The 15,594-nt window shown below is 38.3% G+C and overlaps 1 protein-coding gene across 1 annotated transcript; it reads left to right on the top strand.

Moving 5' to 3' along the window:
• The first annotated feature begins 1,762 nt into the window (after positions 1–1,762).
• On the top strand, positions 1,763–14,775 carry LOC130232517 (group 3 secretory phospholipase A2). The gene is made up of 4 exons (XM_056462470.1): positions 1,763–2,457; positions 7,096–7,228; positions 9,144–9,278; positions 12,761–14,775. The coding sequence occupies exons 1-4, from the start codon at positions 1,941–1,943 to the stop codon at positions 13,347–13,349; spliced, it is 1,374 nt and encodes a 457-aa protein (XP_056318445.1). The 5' UTR covers positions 1,763–1,940; the 3' UTR covers positions 13,350–14,775.
• The last annotated feature ends 819 nt before the right edge of the window (positions 14,776–15,594 follow it).

Here is a 15,594-nt window from a genome sequence, read left to right on the forward strand (position 1 = left end):
CCAGTTATTATTACCCATGTCTTCACACCACCAGAGGGCGTCACTGAGTGAAATACCTTCATGACCTTGTCAAGAATTCAATATCCAGTCAAATCTTTCACCTCCTCAGTTTAATGATGTCTATTAATGCCTGCCAACAAATCATCACATAGTCTTCTTCTCTTTTAGATGGTCATCATAATGAAGCATCACCCCAATTCAATCATATATAGTGACCACATTGAAACAGCTTCAGGATGGCTAAACATATCGACCGAAGAACCATGCATATATGAATACATTTTTGTAACTCTAAATTATTGTTTGTCCACCTAAAATAAAACTTCTGTCATTATTTACTGTCAATCCAAACCTAATATTATATACTTAATGTTTTAATAAAATATTTTAATATATAATTAAAAGCTTACTTTCAAAGGTTTTGATTTCCAGTGTGTTCAGAAATCAATATAAATGTAATGTGACAAACATTTTTTGTAATACCATTATATATATATATATATATATATATATATATATATATATATATATATATATATATATATATATATATATATATATATATAAAATAAATGGATTATTAATATTAGTTAATACTATTTAACCACCATCATGTCATTCCAAACCTGTACATGTCTTAAAAATTTCTTCCAAAAGTTTTGAGTTTCAGTATGTACGGTAAATAATATAGGCTAAATGTAATGTGACAACAAAACGCTATTTTCTGTAATAGTAAAATAAATGTTTATTTTTAATATTAATTCATATTATTTACTCACCATCATGTCACTCCAATCCAGTACATATTTCAACATTTTTCTTCCAAACGTCTCCCAAGAATAATGTAAATGTAATGTGACAACAAAAAGCTATTTTTGTAAATGCACTGTAAAAACTGATTAGTTAGTGGACTTAGTTACTTTACAAAGTGAGTAAACCTATTTCCTTAAAATTAAGGAACTGATCTATGTGCATAATTATAAAAGTATTAATATTTAATTTAATAATTTAATTAAAGCCAAGTGAACAGTTCCAAGTTTAAAGTAAAAATAATGAATTTTAAAATGTGTGTGAAAGCTTTGTGAACCAAAAACATACAAACAAAATGGTTTCCTTGGCTCATTTAGTGTTCAAAAGATGTAATCAAAGTCCACATGAGAAAATAGTGGTGTTTTTTAACCATATTATAATAAATTGTACTATACTGTAGGCTATATATTATTTACATCACTTTGTTAATGAATGCTACAGCATACTGTAATATTAACTATAGTGAAAACTGTCAAAAGAAATAGGCTATAAGTTTTTACAACAGTAAACTGCGTTAGCTAGTTGAAGAAAACATAGTAATTTGTTTATATTACTGTAGTTGTTGTATTATCATTGCAACTAATCACCAAAACATATTAATTCAAGTAGGTCTACTTTACTTTAGTATTGCTCAAAATGGTTCAATTTACTATAGCTTACCATATTTGTTCACGACAATATCAGACTCAGATTTCGCCTTAATTGCTGCTTTGAAACAGCCAATACGTGTCAATAATACATTTAATAGACCTAATGTTGCATTGTAAGAACTATATTGAAGAACTGAAGCAATACAGTCATTTTAAATGGCTAAAACATTTGCGTTGATCTGTAATATTGCCACTGAAAAGCAGCAGAGTTTGAATGATTCCAGTCACGTGACTCCTGTCATTTCACCTCCACATCATTTACAAGTTTTAACCTGTTGCTAACCCAAATTTCACTTCGACATCTGTGAACAGGCAGTCAAGAAACAGTCAATTCATTTTCATCCGACAGATTCATTCCTCATTTTTGGGGGGGACTGAAACCGACTGATGGTGTAGTAGGCTAGCTGCGTAAAACTTAGCAATAGCTAGTTTGAAACAACAGCACTCAATAACAAGCGTTTAGCTAATAATATTACCATCATGTCACTACAAGATGCACGATTAAATAGTCTATTTTTGATATTCAATCTACTAGTTGTTTTCAGCTATTGCGATGCGTCAACATTTACCAAACCTGCTCCGTTCTGTCTCCTTGTGAAGACAGAAAGCAGCAGTTCTCAGGTCAGTTTTCTAATCCGCTCACAGGACACTTCTCTTCTGTTCTACTGGAGTAAATGGACCCCAGATCAGCGTGTTAAAGAGTGTTTCGTCAGTCGTGATGTGTCGCAGATCAAGCGTTATTTATCATTGTGTCATAAAGAGCGCATTGTTTGGGACAATGACGGAAAGTTCAGCCGCTATAATTTAACCGCGCTCCTGGAGGATGACGGACTTTGTCAAATCAACTTAAATATTAGTTTAACTTTGCGTAAGGAAGACGCAAAGCAAAACCAACAGCTGGACTCACCAGTGAAAATCCGCAATAAACGCGCTTGGGTTTTACCGGGGACTCTGTGGTGTGGACGTGGAACCAATGCCAATGACTATGAGCAGCTGGGTGAGTTTGCAGCGTGCATACTGTATTTATCAGTGAGTGTATGTGTTCAGTACACTGTAGGTGTTTAAATAGTTCACAAACAGTAATAAAATAAAAGTGTCTCTTCTGATTTTGGAATTGTGGGAGATGTTGATGTTGGAAAATTCAGTTGAAGTATTTTTAGGTTGCTCCAAAGCAAAACTATACATTTTGTAAGGGTTAAAACGATAAATCAGAAAAAAAAACATCTATGCATACCTCTAAAATAAAATACTAATAAAATAGATAATAATAATGGCGGTTCATTCCACTGTGGCAACCCCGGATTAATAAAGGGACTAAGCCAAAAAGAAAATGAATGAATGAATGATGATAATAATAATAATAATGGTGTATTTAATGGTGTATTTACTTTGTGTGAATGTATTTTTTTTTCTTGACCACAATACATATTTTTAATTTATATTAAATACAAATTTTTCAAGTTTGAACCAAAGTTAAATTATGCTTTGAGGAAAAACTACACATTTTAGCTGAGACATTCATTCATTTTCCTTCGGCTTAGTCTCTTTATTCATCAGGGGTCACCACAGTGGAACGAACTGCCAACTAATTCAGCAAATGTTTTACACAGCGGATGCTCTTCCAGCTGCAACTCAGTACTGGGAAACATCAATACACACTCATTCACACACACACTTATACACTACGGCCAATTTAGTTCATCAATTCCCCTATAGTGCATGTGTTTGGACTGTGGGGGAAACCAGAGCAGCCGGAGGAAACCAACGCCAACACGGGGAGAACATGCACACACTCCACACAGAAATTTCAACTGACCCAGCTCGGGCTCGAACCAGCGACCTTCTTGCTGTGAGGCCAGAGTGAATACCACTGAGCCACCATGCCACCTTGAATTCATTCATTCATTTTCTTTTCGGCTTTGTCCCTTTATTAATCTGGGGTCGCCACAGCGGAATGAACGGCCAACTCATCCAGCATATGGTTTATGCAGCGGATGCCCTTCCAGCTGCAACCCATCACTGGGAAATTAGCTGAAACCAATTACAGTAATTTTTTAAAAGTTGGTTCAAAGTGTATTTTATTTCAGTGTACCCCGTTTATTTATTTATTTATTTGTTTATATATTTAAAGTTTTTAGAATAATGCACGAATTTGATTCTTTCTAAGTCATTTTATTCCATAGTTTACCAGTTCAGGTTATTATTCATTAATTTATTTTGAGAGTAATTTATGTGCAGTAGGAATGCACCACATTGAAAAAAAACATACAACTGATCATTTAACCTAAGCAAAGAAATAAAAAAACTGCAGCTAAAATGAGGTAAACAAATGCAGTAAAAAAGGTGTATAAAAATATAGATATTATATACTGTAAGTATAATAGCACAATATAAGTGTTCAGCTGGGTGGGACGGTGGCTCAGTGGTTAACACTGTCACCTCACAGCAAGATGGTGGCTGGCTTGAGTCACGGTTGGGCCAGTTGGCATTTCTGCATGGAGTTTGCATGTTCTCCCCGTGTTAGCATGGGTTTCCTCCTGGTGCTCCGGTTTCCCCCACAGTCCAAACACATGCGCTATAGGGGAATTGATGAACTAAATTGGCCGTAGTGTATGAGTGTGTGTGTGAATGCATGTATGGGTGTTTCCCAGTACTGGGTTGTAACTGGAAGGGCATCTGCTGTGTAAAACATATGCTGGAATAGTTGGTGGTTCATTCCGCTGTGGTGACACTTGATGAATTAAGGGACTAAGCCGAAGGAAAATGAATGAATGAAGTATTCAATTTACAGTGCAATTTACAGGCTGAACTTGGTTAAGCTGGACAACAATGGTTTGTTCTGCAGCCAATCGAGGAAAAAATATCTTAAGATTGCTAATAATATTATTGACCTTTTTTGTTTCTGTTTTTTAAATGAAACGTGCAGAAAATTCATTTAAAAATGCCTTGCTAAATATATTATACTTATCCATTTTAATATAATAATTAAACTTTCACAGAATCATTTAGTCTTCAACTGTGGATCATTTTTAGGGATGTAAACAAAAACAATAGTCCCAATGTATTTCCTGCTTTACATTTTTAATTTCTAAAGCTTCTGAGAATCCAAAAAGATCCACACATTGCTAAATAATAACTGTTTTAACATTAAGATATGATTGAATTGCCTCTTGTTACAGTTATGAAATAGTTTGATAACAAGCAGGACATGTTCATGGGCCAATGACATGACCACAATGAAATGGTCTATATATTGGATGGACCAAATGCAGAATATTTAGGTTTCTGAGCAAGATTAGGAGTTTAGCATTAATGTGGAATAACTGCCAGACACAGATCCAACAGAAACTTCTACGTGGTGCTTCATAGGTTGATGAGCTTGTGACAGGGATCCTCTTTTTGCCCACTACTGCTGCATCTTTCAGCAGTCATAAATCAAAATGTGATTTCCCTGCCAATGTGTGCTTGCATAAATGGGCGTGTTGAATATCTGTGAATGCACGGCATGTTCAGGAAAACATGTGGGAGGTCCATATAGCAGAACCTGATCATTACTGTTAATATTAGCTCTGCTGTGTGGCAGTAAATCAGTATGATTACAGAGCATGTCAGTCCAAACGGCAGGCCAAATATAGACAGTCACAACATACAGCTGAAGTCCTGATCAGTTTTAATGATTACATATTTTCCCCCAATTTCTGTTTAACGGAGAATAGAGAACACATTTCTTAGCATAATACACTGAAAAAAAGGATGTCTGCAAAATTATTGCAAACAATTAACACATAAATTAATTAAATTAACAGTGGTTAGTACTGTGGCCTCACAGCAAGAAGGTCGCTGGTTGGAGTTCCAGCTGGGTCAGGCATTTCTGTGTGGAGTTTGCATGTTCTCCCTGTGTTGGTGTGGGTCCAAACACATGTGCTATAGGTGAATTGGATTAACTTAATTGGCCGTAATTTGCCGTAATTGGCCGTAATAAACCACCAGTACGTTTTCTGCTATCACACAGATTTATTTCTCTATTTATTATTTCCTATATATTATACTATTTCAGATTACTAAAATATCAATAAAAGTCACTTTGTTAAACTGTAGAGTTAATATTCAACATCAGATGTTGACATAGCAGAGATGAACATCCCGTTATGCAATTGTAACTCGGCGGTCCTACACCACCCAACCCGCTCCGAGCTGGTATTGAACCAGCGACCTTCCGCATGGGAGTTGGTTGCTCTACCAAGGAGACTAAAGACCATGGCCTCTAGCTTCTGTCCCTAGAGCACCTTTAGAGGTCAGAGGAGTGAGGTTTACCTGCACAGCACTTTACTAGCTGGCCTCCGTTACACTCACCCCCCTAAACTTCACTCCCATCCAGGTCACGGCACCAATGTAACCCCAGCGGTTCTACACCACCCAACCCACTCCGAGCTGGTATCGAACCAGTAACCCAGTGTTTCCCAACCCTGTTCCTGGAGGCACACCAACAGTACATATTTTGAATGTTTCCCTTATCTGTTCCATTAACTTCAGGTGTTGAAGTCTCTTCTGATGTTATGATGAGTTGATTCAGGTGTGTTTGATTAGGGAGAGGTTGAAAATGTGTACTGTTGGTGTGCCTTCAGGAATAGGGTTGGGAAACACTGCAGTAACCTTCCGCATGGGAGTCGGTCGCTCTACCACATTTCTTAACATAATACACTGAAAAAAAGGATGTCTGCAAACAATTAACACATAAATTAATTAAATTAACAGTGGTTAGTACTGTGGCCTCACAGCAACAAGGTTGCTGGTTGGAGTTCCAGCTGGGTCAGGCATTTCTGTGTGGAGTTTGGATGTTCTCCCCGTGTTGGTGTGGGTCAAAACACATGCGCTATAGGTGAATTGGATTAACTTAATTGGCCGTATTGTATGCATGTGTGTGTGTGAATGAAAGTGTGTGGGTATTTCCCAGTACTAGAAGGCAGCTGGACATGCATCCGCTGTGTAAAACATATGCTGGAATAGTAGGCGGTTCATTCCGCTGTGGCAACTTCTGATAAATATGGATTAAGCCAAAGGAAAATGAATGAATGAGTGATTTTTCTGATATGAAAGAAAAATGAATCATTTTTAACCCATGCAATGTATTTTGGGCATCACATGCACACATGCACATGCAGCATAATGCTGGTTTTGTGGTCCAGGATCACATATTGTAAAACAGATATGCATTCACTCACTGCAAAAAAGTTTGCAGTGGGTAGCGCTGTCGCCTCAAAGCAAGAAGGTCGCTGGTTCGAGCCTCAGCCGGTGTCAGTTGCTGTTTTTGTGTGGAGTTTGCATGTTCTCCCCGTGTTGGCGTGGGTTTCCTCCGGCTGCTGTGGCGACCCCTGATTAATAAAGGGATTAAGCTAAAAAGAAAATGAATGAATGAATAAATTTTTCCCCGATTATTTCTGCTTTTCTGTTGCATTATGATTTTAATCTTTCTTCCAACAACTTTTAACCTTGAAATGTTGGAGAAAGTGACTAAAAAATCTAAATGTTAAAAGCTTTCAAGGATTTAAGATGCTGATGAGCGTTAAACACGTCATTGCAGTCTTGTGAAAATGCTCCATTGTGAATAATCAAGAGTGTCGTCTGTATACTGCAGGTATGTTTGAGCATGCAGACCGATGCTGCAGAGAGCACGATCACTGCGAACACATCATACGCTCCTTCTCTGTCAACTTTGGCGTCTTCAATCCCACTTTCTTCACAGTGTCCCACTGCGCCTGTGACCACAGGTGAGTTCACAGACGGCTCTTCTACATTCCTCAGATACAGAGGCATTTTCAGCTCCTCGGGGGAGACTCTTTACAGCCATAACTCATGCTTTCTGTTCCTTCACCTGCAATGGCTCCATGCAAATAATATAGAAGACACTTCATGTTTTAGGAATGCAGAATATAAGAGGAGTACAGAATAAAAAAGTCAATTTACAAGGTATAAAGCGATTTCTAGACTTGCGGCATGGTGGCTCAGTGGTTAGCACTGTGGCCTCACAGCAAGTAGGTCGCTGGATGAGTCAGTTGGCATTTCTGTGTGGAGTTTGCATGTTCTCCCCATATTGGTGTGTGCTCCACTTTCCCCCACAGTCCAAACACATGCGCTATTGAGGAATTGATAACCTAAATTGCCCGTAGTGAATGAGTGTATGTATGAATGTGAGAGTGTATGGGTGTTTCCCAGTTCTGGGTTGCGGCTGGAAGGGCATACGCTGCATAAAACATATGCTACAACATATTCCACAGCAATATCACCCTGCAGCCCAAGAGCGGTTACTCACTGAAGCAAGGCTGCGCCTGGTCAGGATCAGGATGGGAGACCACATGGGAAAGCTAGGTTGCTGTTGGAAGTGGTGTTAGTGAAGCCAGCAGGAGGCGCTCAACCTGCTGTCTGTTTGAGTACTATCACCCCAGTAAAAGCAAAGAGGGAACTATACTGTGAGTGAGCACCGTCTTTCAGATGAGATGTTAAACTGAGGTCCTGACTCTCTCGTAAAGAGTAGGGGTGTAACCCCGGTGTCCTGACCCAATGGCCTCCCAATCATCCCCAAAGTTAATTTCATTCAAAGTTTTATATTGGTAAAGGGTAAAACAAAGGGTTTTGGTTGTAATCTGTATTATTAAATTTGCCTTAAAGCAAAAAACGAGCTCCCTAGGTAAACTTAAGATCCTTTGTTTTCCTCAGAGTTATATATTTACTTTAAACCAGCAGTTTTCATTGCATGTCAGTCTTTATCTAAGTCTGAGTGGATAAAAAAGCTGCAGTGTTTTATATTGATGACGTTGATGGATCAGTGATTTACCGCCTGCTAATAGTGAGGATAACTTTGTGACGATGAGAATTTATCAGTTTCATTAAAAGCTGGATTATTAAAAGTCTTCATTGCTTAATACATAAATGCTTCAACCACGTGATGTCGACAGACACACAGATATGCCTCTATTCCCAGTTTGTTTCTATTGGCAGTGAAAACCTTCAGATATTCCGTAGAAGATAAGCAAAAGATGTAGTTCAACACAGTAACTGTTTATTTTATGTGTGGAGACTCACAAATGCAACAAAGCCGTGCTTTTATAGCATAGAAAACTTTCTTGTCATCTCAATCTGCGTGATCTTTATGTAGAAATGTCTCCAAAATAATGAATCAGTCAGAACAAAGTCTTCATACATCTACCGAGTTTCTCTGTTTTTCTAATATTGATGCGTCCTTGTTGTAAACTTTTAAAGATGTTCGTGAATGAATGAATGATGCAAAGCTGCGTCTCAGACTGTTACTGTAGATAGAGGACATTTCCTCGCTCACAAACCTGGCGTGGCACGAAACAAAACATGATTGGTTGGTTAACCTGTCAGTCATAGAACATAGTGGGCGGTCTTTTGACCATTCAAAGCGGCCAAAGTTCCCGGACGTGCAGCTTTCGCGACACTACTGTTTCTAGTTTTCATCCATTTCCAATGTGGTTGATCAGCATCTTGTGTGAAATGTATAGCCATGGTGAAAACAGCAGCAGATTATTATACCTCATTATTGAAAATGAAATCACCAGCAATAGCAGAGCTTAATGTTACATGTATTTATTATAGTTTAGTCATTTTTATCACTGTAATGCATATCAAATTGATTTCTGTTTAATATCTTCCTGTCTCTTCTAGATTTAAGCAATGCCTACTGGGTGGCAACGACACCATCTCCAACATGGTGGGCTACAGCTTTTTCAATGTGCTAAAAATCCGCTGCTTCGAGTTCGTCCAGAAGAGGCAATGCACACAGTACAACTGGCTTGGATTGTGAGTGAAATGAGGATTTAATTCTGTTTATTTACTTTCTTCCTGAATTTTGACTCTTTACACCAGGAACTAACATGTGTTTATTTCATGTCCCATGACAAATGGATGACACTAAATGTTAGTGTGGACACTTCCACAGGTAGTAGAAAACATATTAGACTAGATTTTTGTCATAGTGTAAACACTCATGTAGTCAAATGCATGTGGTCCATTCTTTCACACTCATATGTGACCCTGCGGGACCACGAAACCAGATATAAGGGTTCATTCATTCATTTTCTTTTCAGCTTAGTCCCTTTATTCATCTGGGGTCGCCACAGCAGAATGAACCGCCAACTTATCCAGCACGTTTTTACGCAGCGGATGCCCTTCCAGCCGCAACCCATCCCTGTGAAACACCCATTCACGCTCATTTACATTACATTTAGCATGCTTATAACCATAGACCAATGTTACTCTACTGTAATAACATTGTGCCACAGGTGAGAGTAAGTTAACCCTGTGCAAGTATATATACATCAAGTCTCACGTTGCGGTGCACAAAATAAAACAAGTCTAGGCTGTGGCTCTGCTCACCTCCAGCAAATCATGTTGAGTCCTGCCAAGAAAGTCACTGTCAGAGAGAGCAGCACACAGAGCTCACTTCACCCTAAACCATGCATTTACTCAATTATAAACATCTGTCTGGAAAGATCTGAAAATGTATACCTTTTTAATGCGCTATTTGCTTTTTAAACTTGATGTTACTCTGGGGTAAAGGGCAGATCAGGACACGTATTGTGTGAGATCTTTTGAGAAATGCTGCTAAATCATTTCTGGCAAATTTGCAGGATGAGAAGCTAAACATTACCTGAAAATATTCACTTTTACTTCTTAAGATTTATATATTTTACATAGCAACCCCTTCCCCAACAATTTAACCCCTTACAGATGAGGGGATACATACAAAAATAATAATGAAATTATAATAAATCAATTAAAAGAAAATAATATTAAAAATAAATAAATAAAAGGTATTGCCATCATGATTACTTTACAGGGGATACATTTGTACATCAAGTTTCATTGTGTTGCATTGTAGTTACCTCAAATTACAGTGATGATAGGCTAAGTAACCTCTAAATATACATATCTAAATATGTCGTAATACTTTTCCACCTCTTTAGAAAAATACAAGTCTTTATTTGTAGACATGCAGCCATTTTTCCATTGTATAGCCCTGTTTAAGTCTCTGAATCCACTGAGCCACCTTTGGAGAACTTTCTTCCATCCAATCTACTGTAGTCATTTTTTTGTAACCAGTAATAATATCCTTAGGACAAATCTTGTTTTTTCATTAAACATTTCTTTGGACAGTGCTCCCTGTAAGCACATAACTAGATCGAGTGGTATTTCTATATCTAATATCTTATCTATTTCTTTTTTTAAATTTTTCAAAAGGTCTTGAATCTTAAGACAGTCCCCAATAATGTGGGTGTGATGTCCAATTTTACCACATTTTCTCCAACACAAAGCAACAGATGGTCCCTTTACATATGTAGATATTACAAAAGGAGTATTAAAGTACCTCATTTTTACTTTCCAATCCAATTCTTTCCATAATTGACTTTTAATTCCTTTATGACGTCCTTTAAAATATTCACTTTAAACAATAGAAGTCAACTATAGCCTTCTTGTACTTTGAAATTTGTCCTCTTTTTTGTCCTCCTCCATTTTTACTAGGATTTACTTGTCATTCAGTAGCTTATATACCAAATAATCGTCAGGCAGATTAATATTAAATTTAACTTTCAACAAAGTCAAAATGATAATTTGAGGCTAAATTATAAATTTAGCTGTAACAAATTACAGTCATTTTTTAGGTTGGTCTAAAGCAGGGGTGCCCAAAATTTTCTTATGATGGGCCAAAAACCAAACTTGATTGAGGCTAGTGGGCTGAAGGTAAATATAGCTGCCATGGGGAATTTCCTAGTTTATATACCTTTTTTACATTTAATAATGAACTTAGTACAGTAAAAACAAAACATTCTCATCTCATTTCTATCAGAATTAGACTAGTTTTTGCCTTGATTTGCTTGCAGATGTCTTCTGCATAGTCTTCTATCTGTTGAGTGACAGTATTTACAAAAATCAGACTCATTCATTCATTCATTTTCTTTTCGGCTTAGTCCCTTTATTAATCTAGGGTCGCCACAGCGGAATGAACCGCCAACTTATCCAGCATGGATACAGCTAAAACAGCTAAACAGCTAAAACATGTTTTACGCAGCGGATGGCCTTCCAGCCACAACCCATCTCTGGGAAACAATCATACACACTCATACACTATGGACAATTTAGCCTACCCAATTCCCCTGTACCACATGTCTTTGGACTGTGGGGGAAATCCACACGAATGCAGGGAGAACATGCAAACTCCACACAGAAACGGCAACTGACCCAGCCGAGGCTCGAACCAGCAATCTTCTTGCTGTGAGGCGACAGCACTAGCTACTGCGCCACTGTGTCGCCAAAATCAGACTCATTTACAACATTTAACTGAAACATTTAATTTCAGTTTGCTTTTTTTTTTGTAGCTCAGCAATAAAACAAACCAAAAAGGCTGTCAATTTAGAAACGACTAGGGATGTACCGATTCACCGTGAACTGGTTGAGAATCGATTCAACTATGTGACAATTTTAATCGGTACAAATGTTGAATAAACTGCGATGCATGTTTTGAACAGAGGGGGCGCTGTGTTTACAGGCGAGGCGCAAACTCGCTTTACCTGCATATAAGCGGCAAGCAAGTGGTGGAGCGGGCAGTAATTGACAGCGGTGAAGTGCGCCAGACGAAACACAAACACAGCGAAATACGTAACCTTAGGTTTTTACAAATCTACCAGAGACCGCTGTGTACGCTTTTTGACGATCTCAAATTTCTCTTGTGCTTCCTCTTCTCACGTAAATCCACAAGAGGGCGCAATTTACACTTCAGCCGACTAGGCCAGCTTGCTGTCGACCAACCGACTGACTGACCCGCACGCCTCCTTCATTAAACCCAACCTATAGTGTTTTCAAAAGCAATCTAGAATTAAAAAAGCCCTCGTGATCGCATGATTTCACCACGTTTTCAGCCTGTTGTTTATTTATTTGCTTTACCTGTTTTTTGGAACCATTCTTTGCCGGACTCAAACCCTGCCAATGCAGTTAACTCTGCTCCACCTCCCAAGTCCGCCAATGTACGTCACTGGGCACACTGGTAACACCGGAAAAGCTGTCCACATGGAGGTAAGCGGTCAGCTGGTAGTGCGAAAAGAAACAGAAGCTATTGGCGGCATCATACTGCCCCGTAGCGTTCATTTAGAGATGAAATTCAGCCAGATGTACCTCTGGACACATAATTCGCACTCTCTATAAATGTAGATACGTATCCACAATGAGCCTGTGAGAGGGATTTATTCTGGTGTATAACTGAGCTCTTCATCATATCTCTCCTACAGGTGCACCATGGTAAAACTAGCACCGGTGGCAATAATGAAAGACTCAACACTGTACAACTCCACCAATCAGACGAATGAAACCAGCGCAACCTTTGAGCTTTCCTGCAATGAAGTGCCAGTCAAACTGACACACAGCGGAGAACACAAAACCTCCAATGGAGAGCGAGTTAGACTGAGGAAAAAACTGAAAACCTGCAATAAAAGCAAGACGTTTCAGAGCCAAAATCAGGTGAATGAGAAAAAGAAGAATCTGCACAGAAATGATCATGGAAAAGGAAGAAAACGCGTCCAGCTAAACTCGATGTCCACCTTCACTCTCGCTCCTCTGAGGAAAACGAATAAAAAGATGAAAATGAGAAGGCAAAAGTTAAGGATGGAAACGATTGTTCAGAAAACACCAAAAGCCACTCATTCTGCATTAACCTCAGAGAAAATAAAGACGACAGTCAGTCAGTCAAAACAAATGCAGGCCAGTAAATCAGGAGCAAAGACACTTCGAAACAAGAGGAAAAGAGGTAAAAGCAAAATTCAGAAATCCAGTAAGAACCCAAAGGAAAAACATCATCGAAACAAGAACATTATAAAATAATGAACGAAGAGATCTATGAAACATTCATTCATTCATTTTCCACCAACTTGACCACCAACTTATCCAACTTATCCAACATCTGTTTAACCCATCACTGGGAAACAATCATACACCCAATTCCCCTATAGCGCATGTGTTTGGACTGTGGGGGAAACCGGAGGAACCGGAGAAAATCCACACCAACACAGGGAGAACATGCAAACTCCACACAGAAATGACAACTTACCCAGCCGAGGCTCGAATCAGCGACCTTCTTGCTGTGAGGCAATCATGCTACCCACTCTGCCACTGTGTCGCTCTATGAAACATATGAACAATATTTGAGTAATAACATGTGCTGTAATAATAATAATAATAATAATAATAATAATAATAATAATAATAATAATAAAAACAATACAAAGTTTAAATTTTTTTTATTAAATTAAATTAAGGGCAAAAATTTATCGCATCCGAAATAAAAGTTTGTTTTGACATTATATGTGTGTGTATTTTATGTATTTATTATGTATATGTGATACACACTTATACACAAAAACAAAACTGTACAAAAGTCACGTAGATATTTGAATTTATATATTGTTTGTATCATATAAAAATATATTTTATATCTAAATATAAATAAACATTTTCTCAAATATATGCATGCCTGTGTGTATTTATATATACAAAATAAATATTCACAGTACACACACATATTATTCATTCATTCATTTATTTTCTTTTCGGCTTAGTCTCTTTATTAATCAGGGGTCACCACAGCGGAATGAACCGCCAACTTATCCAGCACATGTTTTACGCAGCGGATGCCCTTCCAGCTGCAACCCATCACAGGGAAACATCCATACACACTCATTCACAACGGACAATTTAGCCTTCCCTATTCACCTGTACCACATATCTTTGGACTTGTAGGGAAAACCAGAGCACCTGGAGAAAACCCACGCCAACACGGGGAGAACATGCAAACTCTACACAGAAATGCCAACTGACCCAGCCGAGGCTCGAACCAGCGACCTTCTTGCTGTGAGGCGATTGTGCTACCAACTGCGCCACCGTGCTGCCCCTTATTATAAAATATAAAGTAAAAATGAAATTTGGCGTGAATTTGGAGAGAAAAATAGGAGTTTTTAAATGAAAACATGTTTCCTGTAGTGTTTGCTTCAGGGGCCTTTTTTAGGCAGGTTTCATCTTCCAGTGTAGATATGACTGTGTTTTGGTTTAGCAGCTGAACATAATGCTGTAGTTTGATTGTATCTAAGAAGAAGCCCAGACTGGTGACTCTGCATTATAAACTCAAAGTGCTGGATTTTTGAAACACAGCCCAGATTTAAGTGTCTCTAATTGACATAGGGTATTTCTAAATTCAGAAACAGGTACATAAACAGCCAACGTACATAAAAGGAGGAATGTGTGTTTTTTTTTTTTAAGAAGTAATATAGTATAATGAAATATACAGTATTACATTTAACATTTTACTAATAATAGAATTCATATGGATTGTTGGGAGGTGGTAATAATTAAAATGTTATAATATGCATATACAGTGTTCAGCATAAATAAGTAAACCCCTTACAGATCTCTCTATTAAATTCATATTTTCTACACAGGATGCTTTGCAATAATTTATTTGACCCGGGCTCATTCTGAAAATATAACTCTATATACATTTCTGGAGGCGGCGAAATATGTCCCGGTGGCACGTTTTTCTGCTGCTTTTGTTTTCGAATCCATGAGAGGGCGCTGTGTACACTTTTTGAGATCTCAAATGTCTCTCACGAGTGGCATTCGCGCCCGCTGTTCTCGCGTAAACCCACTAGAGGCCGCTGTTGACTGACGGTTCGACTGACTGAATGACTGATCGGCTGACCCACCCTCCTCCTTCCCTAAACCCAACCAATTTTATTGATTGGCCCGGCCACCCACTTCCCTAAACCTAACCAACAAATTTCAAAAGCAATCCAGAAAAATAAAAGCCCTCGTCTGATTTTTACCACGTTTTCAGATTTCACCACATTCTCACCCTGCTATTTACTTATTTTTTGGATTCAGTTTTTTGTCTTACCTGCTTTCTGAAACCGTTCCTTACCAGACTTGAACCCCGTCGTCATGGTCAGCTTCTCTCTGCGTCTCAAGTCCGCCGACGTACATGGCGAGTTAACGGTACAAACTGGTTGCAGCCGGAATGCCGTCCATACGGAGGTAAGCGTCAGTTGGTAAGCGAGAAAAGGAATTGCATCATACC

The sequence above is a fragment of the Danio aesculapii genome, chromosome 7 (genome assembly GCF_903798145.1).
Source record: "Danio aesculapii chromosome 7, fDanAes4.1, whole genome shotgun sequence".
In the NCBI taxonomy this organism is placed as follows: domain Eukaryota; kingdom Metazoa; phylum Chordata; class Actinopteri; order Cypriniformes; family Danionidae; genus Danio; species Danio aesculapii.